This window comes from Rutidosis leptorrhynchoides, chromosome 1, assembly GCF_046630445.1.
Source record: "Rutidosis leptorrhynchoides isolate AG116_Rl617_1_P2 chromosome 1, CSIRO_AGI_Rlap_v1, whole genome shotgun sequence".
In the NCBI taxonomy this organism is placed as follows: Eukaryota; Viridiplantae; Streptophyta; class Magnoliopsida; order Asterales; family Asteraceae; genus Rutidosis; species Rutidosis leptorrhynchoides.
The window spans coordinates 137,733,116-137,757,883 of NC_092333.1; the positions used below are offsets into that span (position 1 = coordinate 137,733,116).

Below are 24,768 nucleotides of genomic sequence, written 5' to 3' on the forward strand. Positions count from 1 at the left end.
CTACTTGGCCTCAACAATCGTCTTCCCATCATCCGAGTCTGAGCTTTCAACCACAAACCTATAGGCAAGAGTAATGCATAACTATATAAGATTGGGTAGGAGGCTGTGTATATATAGATGTATATATATACATACGTATGCATATAGAGACTAAAATACTTACTTGTGACTCCTGGGGCGCTCTAATTCCTTGGCTGGAGTAGCCACATGAAGGTTTCGTTTCTGACCTGTCGGGGTGGAGCTCTTCACTTCAGTGGTTTTAGCAAGGGAACTGGTTGCCGGGGCTGCTGCTGCATCGCCTTATGTCACACCCTCAAATAGGGCCTGGGGTATTTGTGACTAATTATATCAAATCATAATTGTATAAACGAGAACGACTCTATATGAGACGTTTGATTGAGTTTTACAGCGGAAGATAAATAGATTACTTTGTATTTAATAAACAACGCATTAAATGTCTTTAACTGATATGATATGTAATGAAGACTCCAAGCATAGCAAGCAATCATCATCAAATTAGCAAATGCAAGTCCTTCAAATTATCCATGAATGACTTGTTGAAATGTTGCTTTCAATTAGCAAATACACAGCGGAAGCATTATGTAAGACCTGAGAATAAACATGCTAAATAGTGTCAACCAAAAGGTTGGTGAGTTCATAGGTTTATCATAAATATGATTTCAATAATAGTGTTAGACCACAAGATTTAATAAAGTTGATATAGAAATATCAATATAAAGTGTTGATTGATATAGAAATATCAATCTAAAAGTAATGCTGAGTTTGTAATATCGCGACTAAACAAAAATTACCCCATGACACTTGTTATTCGTGTCGTTGAATCATTATTATGTAGTCAAAGACCAACGGTCAACTGACTAGAGACGTCACTCTCAGTAGCGCTACTCAAAATAACTAAGTTTGTATCTTATACCTCAGCAATTAACGATATTACGGCAGGGATTTAGCATGACAAAGCATGTATATAGCATAAAAGTTTGAATACTTGTGTCTAAATGTAAAACAGTTATAAAAGTTGCGCATGTATTCTCAGCCCAAAAATATATAAAAAGGGAGCTATGAAAACTCACGATACTGTATTTCGTATTTTACGAGTATGATGGCACTTGAACAAGTACGGAGTTGTCCTCGGATTCACGAACCTATATCAAGTATATATATTAACACATATACTTGTGATCGAATAAGTTTATATATATTATTTCAATTGTTATATATTTCTGTATATATATACTTGTATATATATATATATATATATATATATATATATATATATATATATATATATATATATATATATATATATATATATATATATATATATATATATTCCATATATAAGTATTTGTTTGATGAAATTATATTAATAATGATAATAAATAATAAGTTGTATTATTTTGTAATAACAATAATAATACTAGTAATAAAATGATAATAATCATAATAAGGTGTGAAAATAATAATTATAATTATAATAATAGTAAAAGTGAAAGTTCTTATAATAATTAAAATGTTATATGTTTACAGTAGTAATGATATTAATAATTTTTTAATATCTACAATAATAATCATAGTAATAGTAATAATAAGAATGATATTAGTAATAAAAATAATAATTTTTGTAAAAATGATAGTAATGATAATACTTTTTAATAATAACAATAGTAATACTCATAGTGATAATATTAATAATAGTATTTATGGTAAAAATAATCTTAATATTTAGGAAATGATACTAATACTAATATTTATGAAAATAATAGTAAGTTGTTTTGTTTTTATAATAATAATAACAATAATAATAATAATAATAATAATAATAATAATAATAATAATAATAATAATAATAATAATAATAATAATAAACTGGTAACTAATACTTTTATTAGTATTAATACCAGTAATAACTATAATACTAGTGATAATAACAAAATTTAATTGTAACAATAATAACAATAACAATAACAATAACAATAATAATAATAATAATAATAATAATAATAATAATAATAATATTAGAGATGGAACTAGCTTAGAAGCTTTTCTAAAAAAATATGCCCAAGACCGGGCTCGAACCCGAGACCTCTCGAAACCCGTTAACACCCTAAACCATCCTTCCAAATCTGTTTGTCTGATTTTTATTTCCAACTTAATTTATCTATCTATTGTTTCTGTTTCTCCTTCTTCTTCGACCCAAGACCAGAACCAAATCAAAATCATAACAGCTATCACTAATTTGGATTTAGACTTGAATTAGAAACAGAGATAATCGACCTTAGGTATTTATGATTAACAGAAGAAAAGTAAAAAAAATTTATAAATTGTAACAGCAGAAAAAAAAAATCACGATAACAACTCTAATCTTGATTTTGAGTTTAAGGCTGTTTTAGGTTATGATTCCTTCACAAAATAAGTTTCAATTCCATCCTAGAAACTTTCTAAATCCTTAATTTTAACAGAAACGACTTCTATAGCTCCAATTTGATCTTAGAACACCCGGTTGAATTTTTAAACCAAAACTTTGACTTCATAATTAGAATTCGATAGGAAAAATTGGTGTTTGATACTTTGCAGATAGTTTGAGTGAGGGATTTCTGACAAAACTACATTTATAGATTTTGAAAAATGTTTCGAAATCGAGTTTTGGGAAATATGACCAAGAACAGAAGTATCGAGTCTGTATTTTTAAAAATAAAATTTGTTTTTGATTCTTTGGATTGGAGATGTAAAGGATTATATAGCGTATTGATTAATGGAGCAGTTGATAACAATCAGTAGCAGCAATAAAATAATTAATCACGATCATATATAAAAATTTAAAAGCTGGAGCAGAAACAAAATCGTGGTAGTTGCTGAAAAAAAAATTATAATGCAGATCATAAAAAATAAAAGCAGTTTCCGGATCACGATAAAAAACAGATATGATTTTAAATATAAAAATCAAAAGCTGCTAGTTCATGATTTTTGACTTTTTATTTTTATTTTTATTTGATATTAGTAATTAATAATAATAATAATAATACTAATAATAATAATTATATTAATAATAATAATAATACTTTTAATATTATGAATAATAAAAAAAATAACATTAGTAATAACAAAAGTAAAGCTAATTATCAAAAATAATGTTGATAATACTAATGTTATTTATAATAATTTTTATAATTTTAGTAATAATGATAATACTAATAATGTTAATAATGATATTAGTAAGCAATTAATTATAGTAATATTCTAACAATAATGATAATAATCGTTATAAAATGTTATTAATAATAATGATATTTCATTATATTAATTTAAATGTTAAGTATTAATAATAATGTTATTAATATTAATAGAATATTAGTAATTATATTAATGATAATGATGATATGTATAACTATACTAATATTAATATTAGTAATAATAATATTAATAATAATAATAATCAAATTCATATTAATAAAAAATGATAATACTGATAATAATAATAATGATTGTAAATGATGTATATATACACACATATATATTTACATATCTTTTTATAATCGCTTGTTCGTGAATCGTCGGAATTAGTCAAAGATAATTGAAATCATGTAAAGAATTTGTTTAAATTTTATCAGAAATTTCCGGGTTGTTATAGTACCTACACATTAAAAGAAATTTCCTCCCGAAATTTAGTTGTTGCCATCAATCGGCGTTGTTCGTACATAGACGAGGATATTTACGTTTTATTTGGTCTTCACGTTCCCAGGTATGCTCGGGGCCTTTCGTGAATTCCAAAGGATAGAATATTATTTTGTTTCAAGCGTTTAAATCATACGAACCATAAATTCTACAGGTTCTTCGATGAAGTGCATTTTATTATTAATGCAGAGATCATTCAAAATGATGATGTTATACAAGTCATTTTAGTAAATTGGATAAATGAAATGTGTTATGAATAGTGTTGAGCTCATTTAAAACCTTGAGCGTTTATGCCACAATATTAGGGCAGACAAATAGAGAGGTGTTCATGAAAATCATAGTCATGAAGTTTGATAGAGATCGTCATTCTTTACAACAAGAATGATGAATATGAGTTTAAAAATAAAGTTTTATATCTATTGAATAATATGGATAAACGATTCGATTATAGGAAGCGTATAAACGAAGCTATCGTAAACGAGTGAATGAGAAAATTAAATGTTCGCCTTAACTTTTGACGTAGTCACGATTGATTTCCGGAATTTAAGGGATTTAAAGAAATCTTCATAATCTTTATAAGATTTGATTCTCCGGTAATTAAGGAAATTAGGATTTTCTTTAATTAAATGCGGTGAATTGCCTCGATTGATGTGTCTGGAAATTTGCTATAAATTAGCTTCTTCCGTTTCATTATCTTCACCACTTTTATACTTTCTTCCTCAATTCATACTTCTAAAAGATTTATTAATATGCTCAATCCAGTATTGTTACTTGTTATTAGATTGACCATATATGCAGTCATTCTTCTTTTTCATTTACCACAAGAGGAATCTGTTTACTTCTACTATTGTGAGGACCCGTCCTAATCCATCTGGACGAAGTCATCAACATCTGGTCCCATTGCGATGATCGACTCCAAATAATATCTTTAAAATGAGCAAATGCACAGCGGAAGGCTTAATTCGTACCTGAGAATAAACATGCTTAAAAGTGTCAACCAAAGGGTTGGTGAGTTCATAGGTTTATCATAACAATCATTTCCATATATTAATAGACCACAAGATTTTTGTTACTTAAACGTTTTAATAAAAATATTCTAAGTGGTTGAGCACTTGGTAACAATACTTAACATTTAATCAACGTCGCATATTCCCTTTATTATGAAATCTCACTACACTGTACCAAGTGTAGTCACTGAAACGAAGTAATGTGCAACCGTTGAATAGTGGTCGTCCAGTCCGGTTGGGGTTGTCAGGCCCGATAGATCTATCAACAGGATTCGCATTTACAATACCACATGTAAATAGTAGTTACCAAGCTACAGGGAAGTATGCCAGTGGTACAACTCAACGTAGAATATATTTTAAGTACTTGTGTCTATTTCGTAAACATTTATAAAAGCAGCGCATGTATTCTCAGCCTAAAAATGTATTGCAACAGCAATTAAAAAGGGAGCAAATGAAACTCACCTAATGTATTTTGTAGTAAAAATACATATGACGACATTTAACAAGTGTAGGGTTGGCCTTGGATTCACGAACCTATATCATTTGTATATATATTAAAACATATAATAACATTTAAGCAAGTTGATATTATTAATATACTAGTTTTATTAATGATTTATATGTTACTTTAAATAAATATATTAATTATATCTATTTTATATATTTTAATTACATAATTAATATTTATATATATATATATATATCGAATTCTTATTAAAGTATTTTAATTAAAACATATATGATATGTTAAAATTTATATATAAGATTATATATTAAAATATATTTATATCGTATATGTAATTTAATTAATAATAAATAATAATATTTTATTTTGAAAACAAAATAGTTTGTAAGATTAGCATAGGTATTTTATATGTGTTAGGTACATATTTATGTAAGTAATATATGTTGTAATAATAGTAATGAAAATAATAAATAACTAATAATAATAATAATACTTTTACTAATTGATATTTGTAAAAATGATATTTTTAATACTAATGATAACAATAATAATATTAATGATGTTAATAATAATAATAATTGTAATAATAATAATAACAATAATAATAATAATAATTATAATAATAAAAGAGTAATAAGTAAACTACCTCAAAGAAGTAGCCCCTAAAAAAAAAACGCCCAAGTCCGGGTTTGAACCCGTGACGTCCCGCTAACCCGATAACACCTTTAACCATTCATCATCTAACCCATTTATCATCATCATTCTAAACCATTATTGTATACATCACATGATCATCATAATCATTTAACATGATTATAATATCATTACCATAATAACCTTTATCATCTCATCAATATCTTGTTATTATTACTTACGAACCATCATCATTATATTAACCTCATAACCGTATATCATCTTATTCGAAATTTATTATCATCGTCATTAACTTATCATTATCACCAACTTATCATCATCATTCTCAACTATTATCTATATCATCATCATCACTTATTATACTATCATATTCATATTATATAATCATACTACAACCCGTTCATCATCTTTATTATCATCATAAATTCTTACGTATATCACTATCAACCCCAAGTATCATCATCATCGTAATATATTTTATCAATATATTTATCATTCTCAATCATCACCAATATAATGATGTATTCATAACCTTCGTGGCCCAATTCAGAAACATAAACAAGATCACAGCCCACGGCCCATTCATGCATAAACTAGTCCATTTATTAATCGGCCCAAAAAAAAAAACAAGGAATTAAGATGACCGATCAGTAGGCCATCATGGTAGGGTTCGTTTTCTTTATTTTTTTTATAAAAAGGAAATTAGTGGATGTATGAGTGGTTGTCGGCTCAACTGTAAACCAAGAAACAAAATATCACGCATCAATCATCTCCCTAATTCTCGTCATCATGTATCATCTCATATGTACATCAATAAAACAATAGCAGCTGCAGCAATTAATATAGAAAACAGGAAAGTTTAAGCGTAGCAGTTGAAGCAGAAATACAGTAGCAGCTAAACAATGATTTGCAGGTGTTGGTTGCGATGGTTGATCAGAAAAATAGAGAAAAAGAAAATAGCGACAACAATTGGGTGTTTGGTTTGGTGATCTTTTCGATTGGAACAAGAAACAGAAACGTAAATTGTAGCAGTAGCAAGAAAAGGGTTTGTAGACTTGATTAACCGTGATGTTTTGTTTTGTAAGTGGGTTTCGAACAGAAGTAGATTGGCAGACGACCTGTGGTGTGATTCTTTGAAAACTGAAACAAGTGAGAGAGTGACATAGAGAGAGAAAAGAATGGTGATGGATTAAGGTTCAAGGTGGTGTAAGGTTGTTAAAGAAGGAGAAGAAGAAAGCCGATGGTGGTTCAATCGAAGGTGATGAAGGTGGTGACGATTTTGTGGTTTGATGAAGATGACAATTGTTGGTTTGCTTGGTAGTTCACGGTGATCATTGTGGTGGTGATGAACCGAAAATAAAAGTGTCGTGAAGGTGGTTTGTGATGAGTGTGTCAATGATGAAGTGGTGTTAACGTATGTCGAACAAACAAGAACAAAAACAATTGGTTTGCAATAGTGATGGGTTTAAGAAAAGTGGTGGTTTTCGATGGTTTCTTGTTACGGTTTGATGGTGACCGATGGTGGGTTGTTTTGGAGGGTGACGTTGGTGTTCGTGGATGACATGGTGATCAACGAAAGGAACATAAAACTTAAGTATTCGTTTACGGTTGTGATGTTGAGCGATGGTGGTGATCATCCATGGTGTCTTGATGGTGAAGGTTCAATAAGTGGCGAGGGTTTATGGTGGTCACGGTGGTTTATAGCGGTTGAGGGTGGTGGCTAGTAATTGTTGAATGGTTACCGGGTTAAAGGAAAACAAGAAGGAAGAAGATGATTTATGTGTGATCTATCCTTATGTACATGTATTTATAAATTAGGTTATATAATATATATAATTTAATAATAATTATAATATAATTTTCCTAATAATTAAAACATGTGAAAAGAAAACACAGTGAAGTCACCATATTTGATTCGTTGTGCCGACACTTTACACGGATAATATATCGTGGTCCATTGCTAAACAGTTAAAATAAAAAAGTGTTCCTAAAAATCCCATATTTTTAGATTAAATATATTTAATTATTTCACTCATTAACTGTTTGAAACCTGATCAAAAAGGTTCGATAATTATTTATTTTCTGTTCCAATTTATATGTACGGAGTACTAATATTTAAACTTTAAAAGGTAAAAATATTTTTATCAAATCTAAAATCTTCGTAATCGATTTACAATCCAACTTTTATTTTAAATCTTCATGAACTCGTTTTATATCTATATTAAAACTAATGAAACGTCAACTGAGTGTCACTGACGTCTATTAATTAGACTCGAAATCATTCATTTTCCATTTACTCTCTCTTTATATATAATCAGTTTTAAATAACAAGTTTTATCACATAAATATATATCATATATTTTTAAACAAATAAATTTAATATTATTTTATATATTTAGAAGTAGTGTGTGTGTGTATATATATATATATATATATATATATATATATATATATATATATATATATATTTATTTATTTATTTATTTATTTATTTATTTATATTTAGTTGTTCGTGAATCGTCGAGAACAGTTGAAGGGTAATTGCATTCATAAAAATAGTTCAAAATCTTTAAGACTCAACCTAACAAACTTTGCTTATCGTGTCAAAAATACAATATCGTATCGAGAGTTGGTTCAAAATTAATCGAAATTTTCCGGGTCGTGACAGTACCTACCCGTTAAAGAAATTTCGTCCCGAAATTTGAGTGAGGTGGTCATGGCTAACAATAAATATGTTTTCATGATGAATATGAGTTGATTAAAAATAGTTTTATCATCATTGAGTAATAAGGATAAATCAATTCGATTACTCGAAGAGTATGAGTGAAGCTATCGCAAAAGAGTGAAATGAAGTAAATAGAGATTCGTCTTAACTTTTGACGTAGTCACGGATGATTTTTGGAATTCATGGAATTTAAAGAAATCTTCTAATCAGAAAGAAAATGTTATCGCACGATTTATTAGCAGATTGTCGGAGTTACGGAAGAACATAAATATCAAAGGAAATATTTCCGTGATATGCTTAGAGATTAAGTAGAGTGAAAGAGTTGTGTAACATGGCACATGATGATGGTACTGAGAATCATCACGTTTCATTAGAAACTCAGCATGACTTACTGTAATATAATCACGTTGGCCGGGCGTCATTATATTATACTAATCCATGCTTCAGTTCCCAACACTTCTCTAGAAAATCATTCATAATTTAACTTGAATTTTAAAGAATATAGAAACTAAAATAGTTTCTTTTAGGATGTAACACAGATAGCACGAAGAGATAGATAATTTTGGACAAGAATATTGAAGAATATATCTTCAGAAATATCGAAGATATTTATGACGATATTTTGGAATTTCTTAGATCGAAGGTTGATGAAGAAAGATTTTCAGCAAGATTTTAACATGACTTCGGAGCAAGATATTCTCTAAAGATTTCATCGAATCTGAATTCTCTGAATATAGGGTTTGGTACTTGTATTTTTCCTTGGTCTCCTTCATGGTTAGCTCAATCCGTTTTTCAGTACCAAATTTTCTATCGAGCGTTCCTAATACTTTCTTCTTTATCATCAACTTTTGGCCATTAAGACCATCTACAACATGCTGCTTCGTCAGTATTTTCAAAGTTAACTGATCTGAGTCATCGGTTATCAAACCGAGGTAGTTTAAGGAGAATTGTGTTTTTAGAATGATTAATCGCTGATGATAATATTGTGGAATATAAAATGTTCCCCAATAACAATAAAGAGTATGCATATATATCGCGGTTATAATAAAGTTGTTTCGGATGAAAAGACGGAGTTGACTTGCTGGAGCTGTGACAAAATTAGCTACTTTGGAAAGGGATTGCAAAACGATCTTCGGTAATAACAATATCAAAGGAACTAGAACAGATACGTGTCAAACGTTTACTCAGTTTCCGAGGGTTTTTCAGGTGCATAACTATATGCATCAATCTTTTCTTCCGTAGATGAAGTGCGGTTGGTTTATCCTCTCGATTGAGGTGTTTTTAAGAATCATGATAGATTTGAACGCTGATTGTAATCGTCGAGATACAATGAGGTTTAAGATGAAATCAAGTGGCAAACTTGAAGAATTGTTTAGTTGCATATGTTATAATCAATATTTTAATTCATTTTAATTGTCCAATGTTAGCAGTCCAATAGTCTAATTTATTCATATATAATTTAATATATAATATTCAAATTAATTAATACGTATCGTGACCCGTGTACTGGTCTCAGTATTGATCACAACTCAAACCATATATATATTTTGGAATCAACCTCAACCCTGTATAGCCAACTCCACATTCACATATAGAGTGTCTATGGTTGTTCCGAAATATATATATAGATGGGTCGATATGATAGGTCGAAACCTTGTATACGTGTCCCGTTTTAAAGTACGTAAAAGTAAATAACAGAAATTAAATGACGATAAATAAAATTGCGAGAATGTAAATTGCGATAAATAAAATGTAACCAGTTAGCTAGGAACAGTTAGCTAGGAACAGTTAGTGTGGATTCTTAACAAAATTCTTCTCATAGTTAAATTGTTTGTTTCTAACAAGTTTTATTTTGTTCAATGTTTTCTTCATTATGCCACTTGTTGAATTCTGATAGATCAAAATCCAAATATGAAATTGAATGAAAATGGTTTTTCTGCGGTGAACGGATTCGTATCTTTGTGGATGTAAGTAGGATAGTAAATGACTATTGAATCAGATTTGAAGAATGTACAGTGTAACTTATTAATGTGAAACCCAAATATTCCTCGGGTATTACCTTCCCGTTAAAATATTTTCATCATTAATAGTTGGTACAAAAGAATTTTTAATTACAATCTTTATGAAAATATACATACATATATATTTTCTTCAGATGTAATCATGGATTTAATGAGTCAATATAAGATATTAAACTCATTTGATTTACCGTTAATACTAGATTACATAATTTCTAAAACTTTAGAAATTACCTAATCGCCATGTCGAGCAAAGATAATCGATGTAGAACGATATGTAGAACGAAGATAAAGTAGATAGAACGATACGTAGGACGATGATTAGGCTCGAGGTACAGAATGAGATGTTGAGGCGTGTGATGTTGAAACTTGGGTTGTTGGTGGTACTGGTGTCGATGTTGGTGTCGGTGATGCTGCTGGTGCTGGTAAGTTTTGCACCATATTCTCCAACTCCACGATTCGATCGCGAAGTTCATTGACTTCTTCTATTATTCCGGGATGATTGCCGGTCGGAACGAGCAGATGAATAAGGTTTAGAATTGTGGATAGAATATAATCGTGGCGAGATATTCATGCAACGAGAGTGAAAATGGTGTTTCGAACTGATTCGCCGGTAAGTGATTCAGGTTCTTCACCAAAAGGTGAATTCGGTTGGTGGAAGGGATCGCGTTCTTCTCGTCTCCAATGATTGAGTAGACTATGAACCCATCAGATAAATCGGGGATGACTGATTAATTGATTCATTATAGTGACACTGCTTTCAAAGCTTAGGTGAAACTCCATATCGGAATAGCTGTCGGAATAACTATCGAAATAGCTATCGGAATTCGAGGGACTCGAACTGGTTGAGGGATTCATCTCGTACGATCAGGTGAAGGATTTTCGATAAGAAATAGATTATAGGATGTAGATTAGTACCCTGCAATAAATAAATTTACATATGCATATATAATACTAAAATCCCATAAGTTACGGAGAAATCTACGAAAGCTGTCAGGCAAAGTCTACAGTAACAGATACGCTAAGATATGAATTTGGTCTATACACTATCGATGCAATAGTGGTAGTAAGACGTGTCTAAACTTAAGGATGATAAGCAAGTAATCTCCGACAAGAAATGATAAGCAAAACTTATAATATGCGGCTAAGGTCGAAGTCCAGACTCGCTAATGCATCCTAACAATTATCAGTTAGACACACTAATGCAAGACCTGGTTCGCTAGGACCAACGCTCTGATACCACCTGTGAAAACAGTGGGGACGCATCCCACTCAGTGCCTTCCCAGCTAACCGCCTGGTGACCACTGAGCGTACCTCAGACACTGATTTTAAGGCCCGCCTCTCGGCAACGTACAGCCAACCCTAATAGGGACCGCGAGGAGTAAGAGCCAATGCTTCGTCACAGGTAACACTGTGAGAACCTCCTCTACGATTAACCTGCTAATAAACAGCATTAAACCAGCTCTGATACCACCTGTGAGGACCCGTCCTAATCCATCTGGACGAAGTCACCAACATCTGGTCCCATTGCGATGATCGACTCCAAATAATATCTTTAAAAATAGTAAATGCACAGCGGAAGACTTAATTCGTACCTGAGAATAAACATGCTTAAAAGTGTCAACCAAAGGGTTGGTGAGTTCATAGGTTTATCATAACAATCATTTCCATATATTAATAGACCACAAGATTTCTGTTACTTAAACGTTTTAATAAAAATATTCTAAGTGGTTGAGCACTTGGTAACAATACTTAACATTTAATCAACGTCGCATATTCCCTTTATTATGAAATCTCACTACACTGTACCAAGTGTAGTCACTGAAACGAAGTACTGTGAAACCGTTGAATACTGGTCGTCCAGTCCGGTTGGGGTTGTCAGGCCCGATAGATCTATCAACAGGATTCGCGTTTACAATACCACATGTAAATAGTAGTTACCAAGCTACAGGGAAGTATGCCAGTGGTACAACTCAACGTAGAATATATTTTAAGTACTTGTGTCTATTTCGTAAACATTTATAAAAGCAGCGCATGTATTCTCAGCCCAAAAATATATTGCAAAAGCAATTAAAAAGGGAGCAAATGAAACTCACCTAATGTATTTTGTAGTAAAAATACATATGACGACATTTAACAAGTGTAGGGTTGGCCTTGGATTCACGAACCTATATCATTTGTATATATATTAAAACATATAATAACATTTAAGCAAGTTGATATTATTAATATACTAGTTTTATTAATGATTTATATGTTACTTTAAATAAATATATTAATTATATCTATTTTATATATTTTAATTACATAATTAATATTTATATATATATATCGAATTCTTATTAAAGTATTTTAATTAAAACATATATGATATGTTAAAATTTATATATAAGATTATATATTAAAATATATTTATATCGTATATGTAATTTAATTAATAATAAATAATAATATTTTATTTTGAAAACCAAATAGTTTGTAAGATTAGCATAGGTATTTTATATGTGTTAGGTACATATTTATGTAAGTAATATATGTTGTAATAATAGTAATGAAAATAATAAATAACTAATAATAATAATAATAATACTTTTACTAATTGATATTTGTAAAAATGATATTTTTAATACTAATGATAACAATAATAATATCAATGATGTTAATAATAATAATAATTGTAATAATAATAATAACAATAATAATAATAATAATTATAATAATAAAAGAGTAATAAGTAAACTACCTCAAAGAAGTAGCCCCTAAAAAAAAAACGCCCAAGTCCGGGTTTGAACCCGCGACGTCCCGCTAACCCGATAACACCTTTAACCATTCATCATCTAACCCATTTATCATCATCATTCTAAACCATTATTGTATACATCACATGATCATCATAATCATTTAACATGATTATAATATCATTACCATAATAACCTTTATCATCTCATCAATATCTTGTTATTATTACTTACGAACCATCATCATTATATTAACCTCATAACCGTATATCATCTTATTCGAAATTTATTATCATCGTCATTAACTTATCATTATCACCAACTTATCATCAGCATTCTTAACTATTATCTATATCATCATCATCACTTATTATACTATCATATTCATATCATATAATCATACTACAACCCGTTCATCATCTTTATTATCATCATAATTCTTACGTATATCACTATCAACCCCAAGTATCATCATCATCGTAATATATTTTATCAATATATTTATCATTCTCAATCATCACCAATCTAATGATGTATTCATAACCTTCGTGGCCCAATTCAGAAACATAAACAAGATCACAGCCCACGACCCATTCATGCATAAACTAGTCCATTTATTAATCGGCCCAAAAAAAAAAACAAGGAATTAAGATGACCGATCAGTAGGCCATCATGGTAGGGTTCGTTTTCTTTATTTTTTTTTATAAAAAGGAAATTAGTGGATGTATGAGTGGTTGTCGGCTCAACTGTAAACCAAGAAATAAAATATCACGCATCAATCATCTCCCTAATTCTCGTCATCATGTATCATCTCATCTGTACATCAATAAAACAATAGCAGCTGCAGCGATTAATATAGAAAATAGGAAAGTTTAAGCGTAGCAGTTGAAGCAGAAATACAGTAGCAGCTAAACAATGATTTGCAGGTGTTGGTTGCGATGGTTGATCAGAAAAATAGAGAAAAAGAAAATAGCGGCAACAATTGGGTGTTTGGTTTGGTGATCTTTTCGATTGGAACAAGAAACAGAAACGTAAATTGTAGCAGTAGCAAGAAAAGGGTTTGTAGACTTGATTAACCGTGATGTTTTGTTTTGCAAGTGGGTTTCGAACAGAAGTAGATTGGCAGACGACCTGTGGTGTGATTCTTTGAAAACTGAAACAAGTGAGAGAGTGACATAGAGAGAGAAAAGAATGGTGATGGATTAAGGTTCAAGGTGGTGTAAGGTTGTTAAAGAAGGAGAAGAAGAAAGCCAATGGTGGTTCAATCGAAGGTGATGAAGGTGGTGACGATTTTGTGGTTTGATGAAGATGACAATTGTTGGTTTACTTGGTAGTTCACGGTGATCATTGTGGTGGTGATGAACCGAAAATAAAAGTGTCGTGAAGGTGGTTTGTGATGAGTGTGTCGATGATGAAGTGGTGTTAACGGATGTCGAACAAACAAGAACAAAAACAATTGGTTTGCAATAGTGATGGGTTTAAGAAAAGTGGTGGTTTTCGATGGTTTCTTGTTACGGTTTGATGGTGACCGATGGTGGGTTGTTTTAGAGGGTGACGTTGGTGTTCGTGGATGGCATGGTGATCAACGAAAGGAACATAAAACTTAAGTATTCGTTTACGGTTGTGATGTTGAGCGATGGTGGTGATCATCCATGGTGTCGTGATGGTGAAGGTTCAATAAGTGGCGAGGGTTTATGGTGGTCACGGTGGTTTATAGCGGTTGAGGGTGGTGGCTAGTAATTGTCGAATGGTTACCGGGTTAAAGGAAAACAAGAAGGAAGAAGATGATTTATGTGTGATCTATCCTTATGTACATGTATTTATAAATTAGGTTATATAATATATATAATTTAATAATAATTATAATATAATATTCCTAATAATTAAAACATGTGAAAAGAAAACACAGTGAAGTCGCCATATTTGATTCGTTGTGCCGACACTTTACACGGATAATATATCGTGGTCCATTGCTAAACAGTTAAAATAGAAAAGTGTTCCTAAAAATCCCATATTTTTAGATTAAATATATTTAATTATTTCACTCATTAACTGTTTGAAACCTGATCAAAAAGGTTCGATAATTATTTATTTTCTGTTCCAATTTATATGTACGGAGTACTAATATTTAAACTTTAAAAGGTAAAAATATTTTTATCAAATCTAAAATCTTCGTAATCGATTTACAATCCAACTTTTATTTTAAATCTTCATGAACTCATTTTATATCTATATTAAAACTAATGAAACGTCAACTGAGTGTCACTGACGTTTATTAATTAGACTCGAAATCATTCATTTTCCATTTACTCTCTCTTTATATATAATCAGTTTTAAATAACAAGTTTTATCACATAAATATATATCATATATTTTTAAACAAATAAATTTAATATTATTTTATATATTTAGAAGTAGTATTTATACATACATATATATATATATATATATATATATATATATATATATATATATATATATATATATATATATATATATATATATATATATATATTTAGTTGTTCGTGAATCGTCGAGAACAGTTGAAGGGTAATTGCATTCATAAAAATAGTTCAAAATCTTTGAGACTCAACCTAACAAACTTTGCTTATCGTGTCAAAAATACAATATCGTATCGAGAGTTGGTTCAAAATTAATCGAAATTTTCCGGGTCGTGACAACTATGCTCTTGGTTTTATAGTGTTTTTAGTTCTTCCGTGTCTTTATATTGCTATACGCATTGATATACACGGTTTATATTTTCGGAGTCATTATCGGGCTTTATATTTTCCCTTATATGTCGGAGCTTTATGCTTTTGTTTCTTCTTCCCGACTTCAAGTCAAGCGAATAATAGTCCAGAACTCGTAGGTATGAAGTTTCGAATTATCATAATATACAAAGTAGAAAGGAAAGGTAATAGCACGATTTGATTTGTCAAATTACCAGAATATCCGGAAAAGACCGAATCATCAAGAAAAATATTTTCTTGATATGTTTAGAGGTTAAATAGAATGTAAGAGTCGTGTAACATGGCAAATGATGATTATAAAATCTATGAATCATCATCTTCCATTAAAAATTTAGCATAACTTACTGTAATATAATTACGTTGGCCTGACGTCATTATATTATACTAACTCATGCTTCAGTTCCCAACATTTCTTCAAAACATTTATAATTTAAACTTGAATTTTTCAGAATTTAGAAACTAATACAGTTTCCTTTATGATGTAATAAAGATATCGCAAAGAGATAACTAATTGCGGACAAGAATCGTTATGAAGATATCTTCAGAAATATAGAGGATATTTATAACGAAAGATACGATGATATCTTAGAATTTCTAAGATCGAATGATAATGAGGAAAATTCTTCCGTAAAGATTTAGAATGCATAAAAAGATCTTCTGTGGTTTTCATCAGAAATCGAATCATCTAGATTCTTTGATTACAGGTTTAGTTCTTGTGATTTGTCCACAGCTTCCTTCATGGTTTGTTCAATCCATTTTCCAGTTCCAAATCTGAGCTTTTTCAATGCGTCATTCTTTATCATCAAACTTTTGGCCATTAAGACTATCTATAGCTTTTGCTGATTCGTCAGCATTCTCAAGGTTAACGAATCTGAATCATTGATTATCAATCCGAGATGGTTTCAAGAAATTTTATTTTTAGATGATTAAACGCTGATTGTAATCTTCAACAGATCTAATGGTTAACGAATAGGCGTTGTTGATTTCAAAAGTAATGAATGATAATTTCGGTGGTTTGATGTGATAATTCATCATAGAATACGAATGAATATAATTAATGAATGTAGTGATCTTTAGGAAGACAACACTTGCTAAAGCTTTACTTGGATTCTGATATGTCAAAATCAGGATATATAATTAAATTTGTATGAAAATGATTGTTCCTTAGTGAACGTATACATATATCACGTGAATGTAAGTAGTATAGTTAATAACTGCTGAATCAGAATGGAAGAATGTACAATGTAACATATTTATATGAGATATGAATATCTCTCGGATTTTACCTACCCGTTAAAATATTTTTACAATTAACAGTTTGTACAAAAGAGAATATATACGTTCATATATGTATTCTTCAGATGTAATCATGGTTTTAATGAGTTAATATAATATTAAACTCATTTAATTTGCTGTTGAAACGAGAATAAATAATCTCCAAAACCTTAGAGATTTCATAATTGTCGTGAAATATTTCGCAAATGAATTTATGAATCAATAGTTCATCGTTCATTGTTATTGATATACCTTAGCATATGATGTTGATGCTCGTGGAATTCTTGTGAAATTTACAAAGTATGAATAATGTTTTCGAGTACATCAAAAATAGAAGTGTAAAATCAAACATGTATTTGAATAATACACTTGGTATATTATGAATTGGAGTTCATTGTGCTGAAGCAGTGATTAACGATTGTTAAGTCATTAACGAAGGATGTACATCATAGCATATTGTGATATGAATTTACCAAGTAGTACATACTAGTTAAGATTCACACGTAATAGCTTAGTATGAAAAGATTTATTAGTGTTCCAAACCATATATATAAAGTATGCATATATAATTCTTCAGGAAGAATGAGTTAATACATCTTAACTCATTATTACTAATATTCCTGGGTATCTATGGGGCGTATGATATTGATATCAGAGGTACTGAGTGTGATGTTGAGGCGTGGGATGCGGATGTTGTTGGTGGTGAAGCTGATGCTGTTGGTGGTGATGCTGATGGTACTGGTGGTGCTGGTTATGCTGCTGGTGCTGCTGCTGGTGTTCGTAGGTTTCACACCATATTCTCCAGAACCACTACTCGAGCGCGAAGCTCGTTGACTTCTTATATTATTCCGGGATGATTGGCGGTTCGAACAAGTGGATGAATAAGATCTAGAATTTTAGATATTATATATTCGTGACTGGATATCCTGGAAATGAGGGTGAAAATAGTGTTCTGAACGGGTTCGCCGGTAAGTGCTTCAGGTTCTTCACCAAGAGGTGAATTCGGTTGGTGGAAGGGATGACCTTCTTCTTGTCTCCATTGATTTAGTTTACTACGAACCCATCCCCAATTCATCCAAAATAGATGATGTCTGATTGGTTCGTTTGTTCCTGTTACGCTGTCTGTGGAGCTCGAGGAATCAAGTGAGAAATTCATGTTATGTGTTTGGAATTAGGGTTTTTGATACGAGTGGGTGTTGAATAATGAATGATATATTCGTCTCCTTGAATAGTATATATAGCAAAAAAGATTTCCGTAATTTACGGAGGAAATTTAGGAAAAGTGTTAGACAAAATCTATTGAGATAGATATGATAAGATATAATAAGATATGATGTGTCTATACTCCAATAATGGCAGTATGACGTGTCGAGATCATAAAATAATAAATTTTTAATCTGATAATCTTTCGATTAAAGACTTTCAATTTGTATATTGTGATAACCCAATGACATTTTCCGGTTCGCAAACCGATGCATAAGGGCATAAGGCATATAGGTACGTGATATAACATGGAGTTATATATGTTAGAGTATGAATAGTAACAAATATAGGAGTTTCAAAATTCATGGATAATATTTCATGTAATACATCTGTAATACACAAACCATGATAGATGACTTAGGAATGTCAAGAATTTCAGAAATCATAGTGTTGCATTTAGATGCGGTGGCGTAATTGGATAATACTGAGTGGAATTAGCAGAATTCTTATATTGGCTCGACATTCTAAGATAAGTAAAGTTCCTAAAGTATAGTGTAGCATTTAATAATTAAAGGCAACAATTAAAGGCACTATAGTCAAGGAAAGTTGTAGTCCTACATTGCTAAGGTACCTAATTGTATAAGGCACACATAAAATGCAATCATGGTTCTCTACAACAACACTGCTCTGATACCAATCTGTTACACCTCCAAATAGGGCCTAGGGTATTTGTGACTAATTATATCAAATCACAATTGTATAAACGAGAACGACTCTATATGAGACGTTTGATTGAGTTTTGCAGCGGAAGATAAATAGATTACATTGTATTTAATAAACAACGCATTAAATGTCTTTAACTGATATGATATGTAATGAAGACTCCAAGCATAGCAAGCAATCATTATCAAATTAGCAAATGCAAGTTCTTCAAATTATCCATGAATGACTCGTTGAAATGTTGCTTTCAATTAGCAAATACATAGCGGAAGCATTATGTAAGACCTGAGAATAAACATGCTAAATAGTGTCAACCAAAAAGTTGGTGAGTTCATAGGTTTATCATAAATATGATTTCAATAACAGTGTTAGACCACAAGATTTAATAAAGTTGATATAGAAATATCAATATAAAGTGTTGATTGATATAGAAATATCAATTTAAAAGTAATGCTGAGTTTGTAATATCGCGACTAAACAAAAGTTACCCCGTGACACTTGTTATTCGTGTCGTTGAATCATTATTATGTAGTCAAAGACCAACGGTCAACTGACTAGAGACGTCACTCTCAGTAGCGCTACTCACAATAACTAAGTTTGCATCTTATACCTCAGCAATTAACGATATTACGGCAGGGATTTAGCATGACAAAGCATGTATATAGCATAAAAGTTTGAGTAATTATATCTAAATGTAAAACAGTTATAAAAGTTGCGCATGTATTCTCAGCCCAAAAATATATAAAAAGGGAGCTATGAAAACTTACGATACTGTATATCATATTTTACGAGTATGATGGCACTTGAACAAGTACGGAGTTGTCCTCGGATTCACGAACCTATATCAAGTATATATATATATTAACACATATACTTGTAATCGAATAAGTTTATATATATTATTTCAATTGTTATATATTTATGTATATATATACTTATATATATATATATATATATATATATATATATATATATATATATATATATATTCCATATATAAGTATTTGTTTGATGAAATTATATTAATAATGATAATAAATAATGAGTTGTATTATTTTGTAATAACAATAATAATACTAGTAATAAAATGATAATAATCATAATAAGGTGTGAAAATAATAATTATAATTATAATAATAGTAAAAGTGAAATAATAATTAAAATGTTATATGTTTACAGTAGTAATGATATTAATAATTTTTTAATATCTACAATAATAATCATAGTAATAGTAATAATAAGAATGATATTAGTAATAAAAATAATAATTTTTGTAAAAATGATAGTAATGATAATACTTTTTAATAATAACAATAGTAATACTCATAGTGATAATATTAATAATAGTATTTATGATAAAAATAATCTTAATATTTAGGAAATGATACCAATACTAATATTTATGAAAATAATAGTAAGTTGTTTTGTTTTTATAATAATAATAATAACAATAACAATAATAATAATAATAATAATAATAATAATAATAATAATAATAATAATAATAATAATAATAAAGTGGTAACTAATACTTTATTAGTATTAATACTAGTAATAACTATAATACTAGTGATAATAACAAAATTTAATTGTAACAATAATAACAATAACAATAATAATAATAATAATAATAATAATAATAATAATAATAATAATAATAATAATAATAATAATAATATTAATAGAGATGGAACTACCTCAGAAGCTTTTCTAAAAAAATATGCCCAAGACCGGGCTCGAACCCGAGACCTCTCGAAACCCGTCAACACCCTAAACCATCCTTCCAAATCTGTTTGTCTGATTTTTATTTCCAACTTAATTTATCTATCTATTGTTTCTGTTTCTCCCTCTTCTTCGACCCAAGACCAGAACCAAATCAAAATCATAACAGCTATCACTAATTTGGATTTAGACTTGAATTAGAAACAGAGATAATCGACCTTAGGTATTTATGATTAACAGAAGGAAAGTAAAAAAAATTTATAAATTGTAACAGCAGAAAAAATCACGATAACAACTCTAATCTTGATTTTGATTTTAAGGCTATTTTAGGTTATGATTCCTACACGAAATAAGTTGCAATTCCATCCTAGAAACTTTCTAAATCCTTAATTTTAACAGAAACGACTTCTATAACTGCAATTTGATCTTAGAACACCCGGTTGACTTTTTAAACCAAAACTTTGACTTCATAATTAGAATTCGATTGGAAAAATTGGTGTTTGATACTTTGCAGATAGTTTGAGTGAGGGATTTATGACAGAACTACATCTATAGATTTTGAAAAATGTTTCGAAATCGAGTTTTGGGAAATATGACCAAGAACAGAAGTATCGAGTCTGTATTTTTAAAAATAAAATTTGTTTTTGATTCTTTGGATTGGAGATGTAAAGGATTATATAGCGTATTGATTAATGGAGCAGTTGATAACAATCAGTAGCAGCAATAAAATAATTAATCACGATCATATATAAAAATTTAAAAGCTGGAGCAGAAACAAAATCGTGGTAGTTGTTGGAAAAAAAAATTATAATGCAGATCATAAAAAATAAAAGCAGTTGCTGGATCATGGTAAAAAACAGATATGATTTTAAATATAAAAATCAAAAGCTGCTAGTTCATGATTTTTGACTTTTTATTTTTATTTTTATTTGATATTAGTAATTAATATTAATAATAATAATACTAATAATAATAATTATATTAATAATAATAATAATACTTTTAATATTATGAATAATAAAAAAAATAATAACAGTAGTAATAACAAAAGTAAAGCTAATTATCAAAAAAAATGTTGATAATACTAATGTTATTTATAATAATTTTTATAATTTTAGTAATAATGACAATACTAATAATGTTAATAATGATATTAGTAAGCAGTTAATGATATTAATATTCTAACAATAATGATAATAATCGTTATAAAATGTTATTAATAATAATGATATTTCATTATATTAATTTAAATGTTAAGTATTAATAATAATGTTATTAATATTAATAGAATATTAGTAATTATATTAATGATAATGATGATAAGTATAACTATACTAATATTAATATTAGTAATAATAATACTAATAATAATAATAATCAAATTCATATTAATAAAAAAAAATGATAATACTGATAATAATAATAATGATTGTAAATGATGTATATATACACACATATATATTTACATATCTTTTTATAATCGCTTGTTCGTGAATCGTCGGAATTAGTCAAATATAATTGAAATCATGTAAAGAATTTGTCTAAATTTTATCAGAAATTTCCGGGTTGTTATACCTTAGTTCCAGGTGAGGAATCTGGGTGGTCGGGGCCAGCCGTGAAAACCTTTATGCAGTTGAAGCTCTTATAGCTGCCGTACTCATAGTAAGAGCTTGGCTTTAGCAGGAAGGTGTGGGTGGTATTGACCAGGTTCACCAATGCGTTGGGCAAAACTGAAGTGCAGGAACCCTATTTCCAAATGATAAGAATGTAAATATTTGAGTATTGTATAAAGGGAGGGAATTTAATATTGCAACCAAACCTTATCCATGTCAGTCAGAAGAGATTGGGCTGTGCCATTAACTATTTGTTCTGCAGTTTCATCGAAAAGAATAATGACAGTTGCAACAGAGTCATCGGTTACATCAAACTGCAGCCTGAACCTGGAATGTTCGAATTATTTTAGAGTCGGGGTAGCCATTATTTTAAAAACAGAGGGAAATGGTGTTTACATACAAAAGTGGGTAATCCAATATATTTGTATTTTAATATCTGGTTGTCGAATAAGGAACCTCTTTTTCATAAGAAACACACCAAAACTGGTTACCCTGACACGATATTCCCTTCCTAGAGCTGCAAATGCCGCAGCTAAAATAGTACCAGCTACTTTTGGTATGAACATTGGCAATATGAAGTGTGCATTTGAATGTATCAGCCTGATAATATAGGAAGTAGATTAAGGTGCATTTGAATGTATCAGCCTGTTAATATAGGAAGTAGATTAAGGTTAGGGAAAGAACGTTAACGTGGGTGTTTGAAAAAAAAGACTGAATACAGGAGCTAATCTACACATACTGCAGAATACTTTCGTTGGCGGGCCAGGTCAAGCAACTCAGCTAGTGTGACTTCTTTGGGTGAGCCAAGTTGATGTTCGGCTAAGCAGTCCTCGAGCACCTCCGCAAGGGCCTTTCCACTAAATAAATAAAAGTGATTTGAGTATCACATCAATATGCATCATATCTATACCTATAGTTATATATGCATTTCTGTGTGGTGGCATGTGTGTTTATAAACATGCGTCATACCTGACTTTGGACTTGAATGCTTGCAACGCTGGAATCTCGGGGTCATCCATGATCCAAGTGGGCGAAGAGCTGGAAATTGAGAGGCTGCCTGAAATGATTGTTAGGCCAAAACATGTTCACTATAAACATAATGTCGTTCACTATAAACATAATGTGTGGGCTGAATAATGGGAGTCGAGGGATAGCATACCAGAGCGACTGGTTTTCACATTGACTGAAGACAAAATAACACAATATAAGGCACTGGTTTGTAGGCCATTGTGCTAAGATATCTTTTGGACGAAAGAATGGCCTAAATTGCCCCATAGGGTTACTGGCAGCTTCTTGCCCATGGTGGTTAAAAATTGTTTGAATGAGGAGTGTTGGAAAATGAGCAATTAAACGTGCACGTAAACAATAGAGTATGAAATGATAGTATTAGAAAGGCTTGTGATAAACATGAGTCGAAGCAATGTCAGGGGCACCTTTCGTTTACAAGCTCGAAATCCAGGGTCGTGGCATCGGTTTTTTGGTCCTATGGCTTACCAACATTGAGAGCATAGCCAATCACGTCTGCAATGCATTCAACATGGATATTATATCATGTGCAAAATTTATAATGGTAACAAATAAGGGAAAAATTTACATGAGACGTTACCGACTAAATATTTGCCACCAGTGACCTCGAGATCTTCGAAATCAATACAGCTGTACGGATGATGGATGAAACCAACATTATCATTACCTACTTGTCTTCGCAGATAGGTGGGACCATGCAATTCAATCATAAGTGGGTTGTCTTTCAAAACACGGTACTCCTCTTTGTTTCGTATAACTTGGAAGTTACCAATCAAATACACAGATCCTTCTATTAGCCTTGGTATGTAACAGTGAGCAATGTTATTTTTAGCAGTGCATTGAATAACAGTCCCCTACAGAAAATGGGCGGTATCAGATAATTATCAATACGTACATATAGGTGTATTATGAAATTATATAATGGTTTAAAATAAGTAATAAACTCCAATTTTATACCTTCTTATCTGAAACGATGAAGTCGGTACTCAGATATTTGCCATAAGCAGTATATGGGTCCCAACGATGACAAACCATTATCATGACTTCAGCATCCTTGCCTTCCTCGAGTTCGTCAAGATGGATATGTGCCCTTTGTTCAACCAGTGTTGGTGGGGTTTCAATCGATTGAGTGTAAGACCCTGTTTCAGTCTCAGTCAT

At 30.3% G+C, this 24,768-nt stretch overlaps 1 protein-coding gene across 1 annotated transcript; it reads right to left on the reverse strand.

Annotated features, from left to right (window-relative positions):
• On the reverse strand, positions 1 to 24,768 carry LOC139889434 (uncharacterized). The gene is made up of 12 exons (XM_071872392.1): positions 24,568 to 24,768; positions 24,191 to 24,464; positions 24,079 to 24,105; positions 23,744 to 23,767; positions 23,554 to 23,641; positions 23,334 to 23,441; positions 23,041 to 23,184; positions 22,791 to 22,911; positions 22,547 to 22,717; positions 2,858 to 2,873; positions 164 to 299; positions 1 to 58 (listed from the first exon to the last, which is right to left on the reverse strand). Exons 1-12 carry the CDS (start codon positions 24,766 to 24,768, stop codon positions 1 to 3), a joined length of 1,368 nt encoding a protein of 455 aa, XP_071728493.1.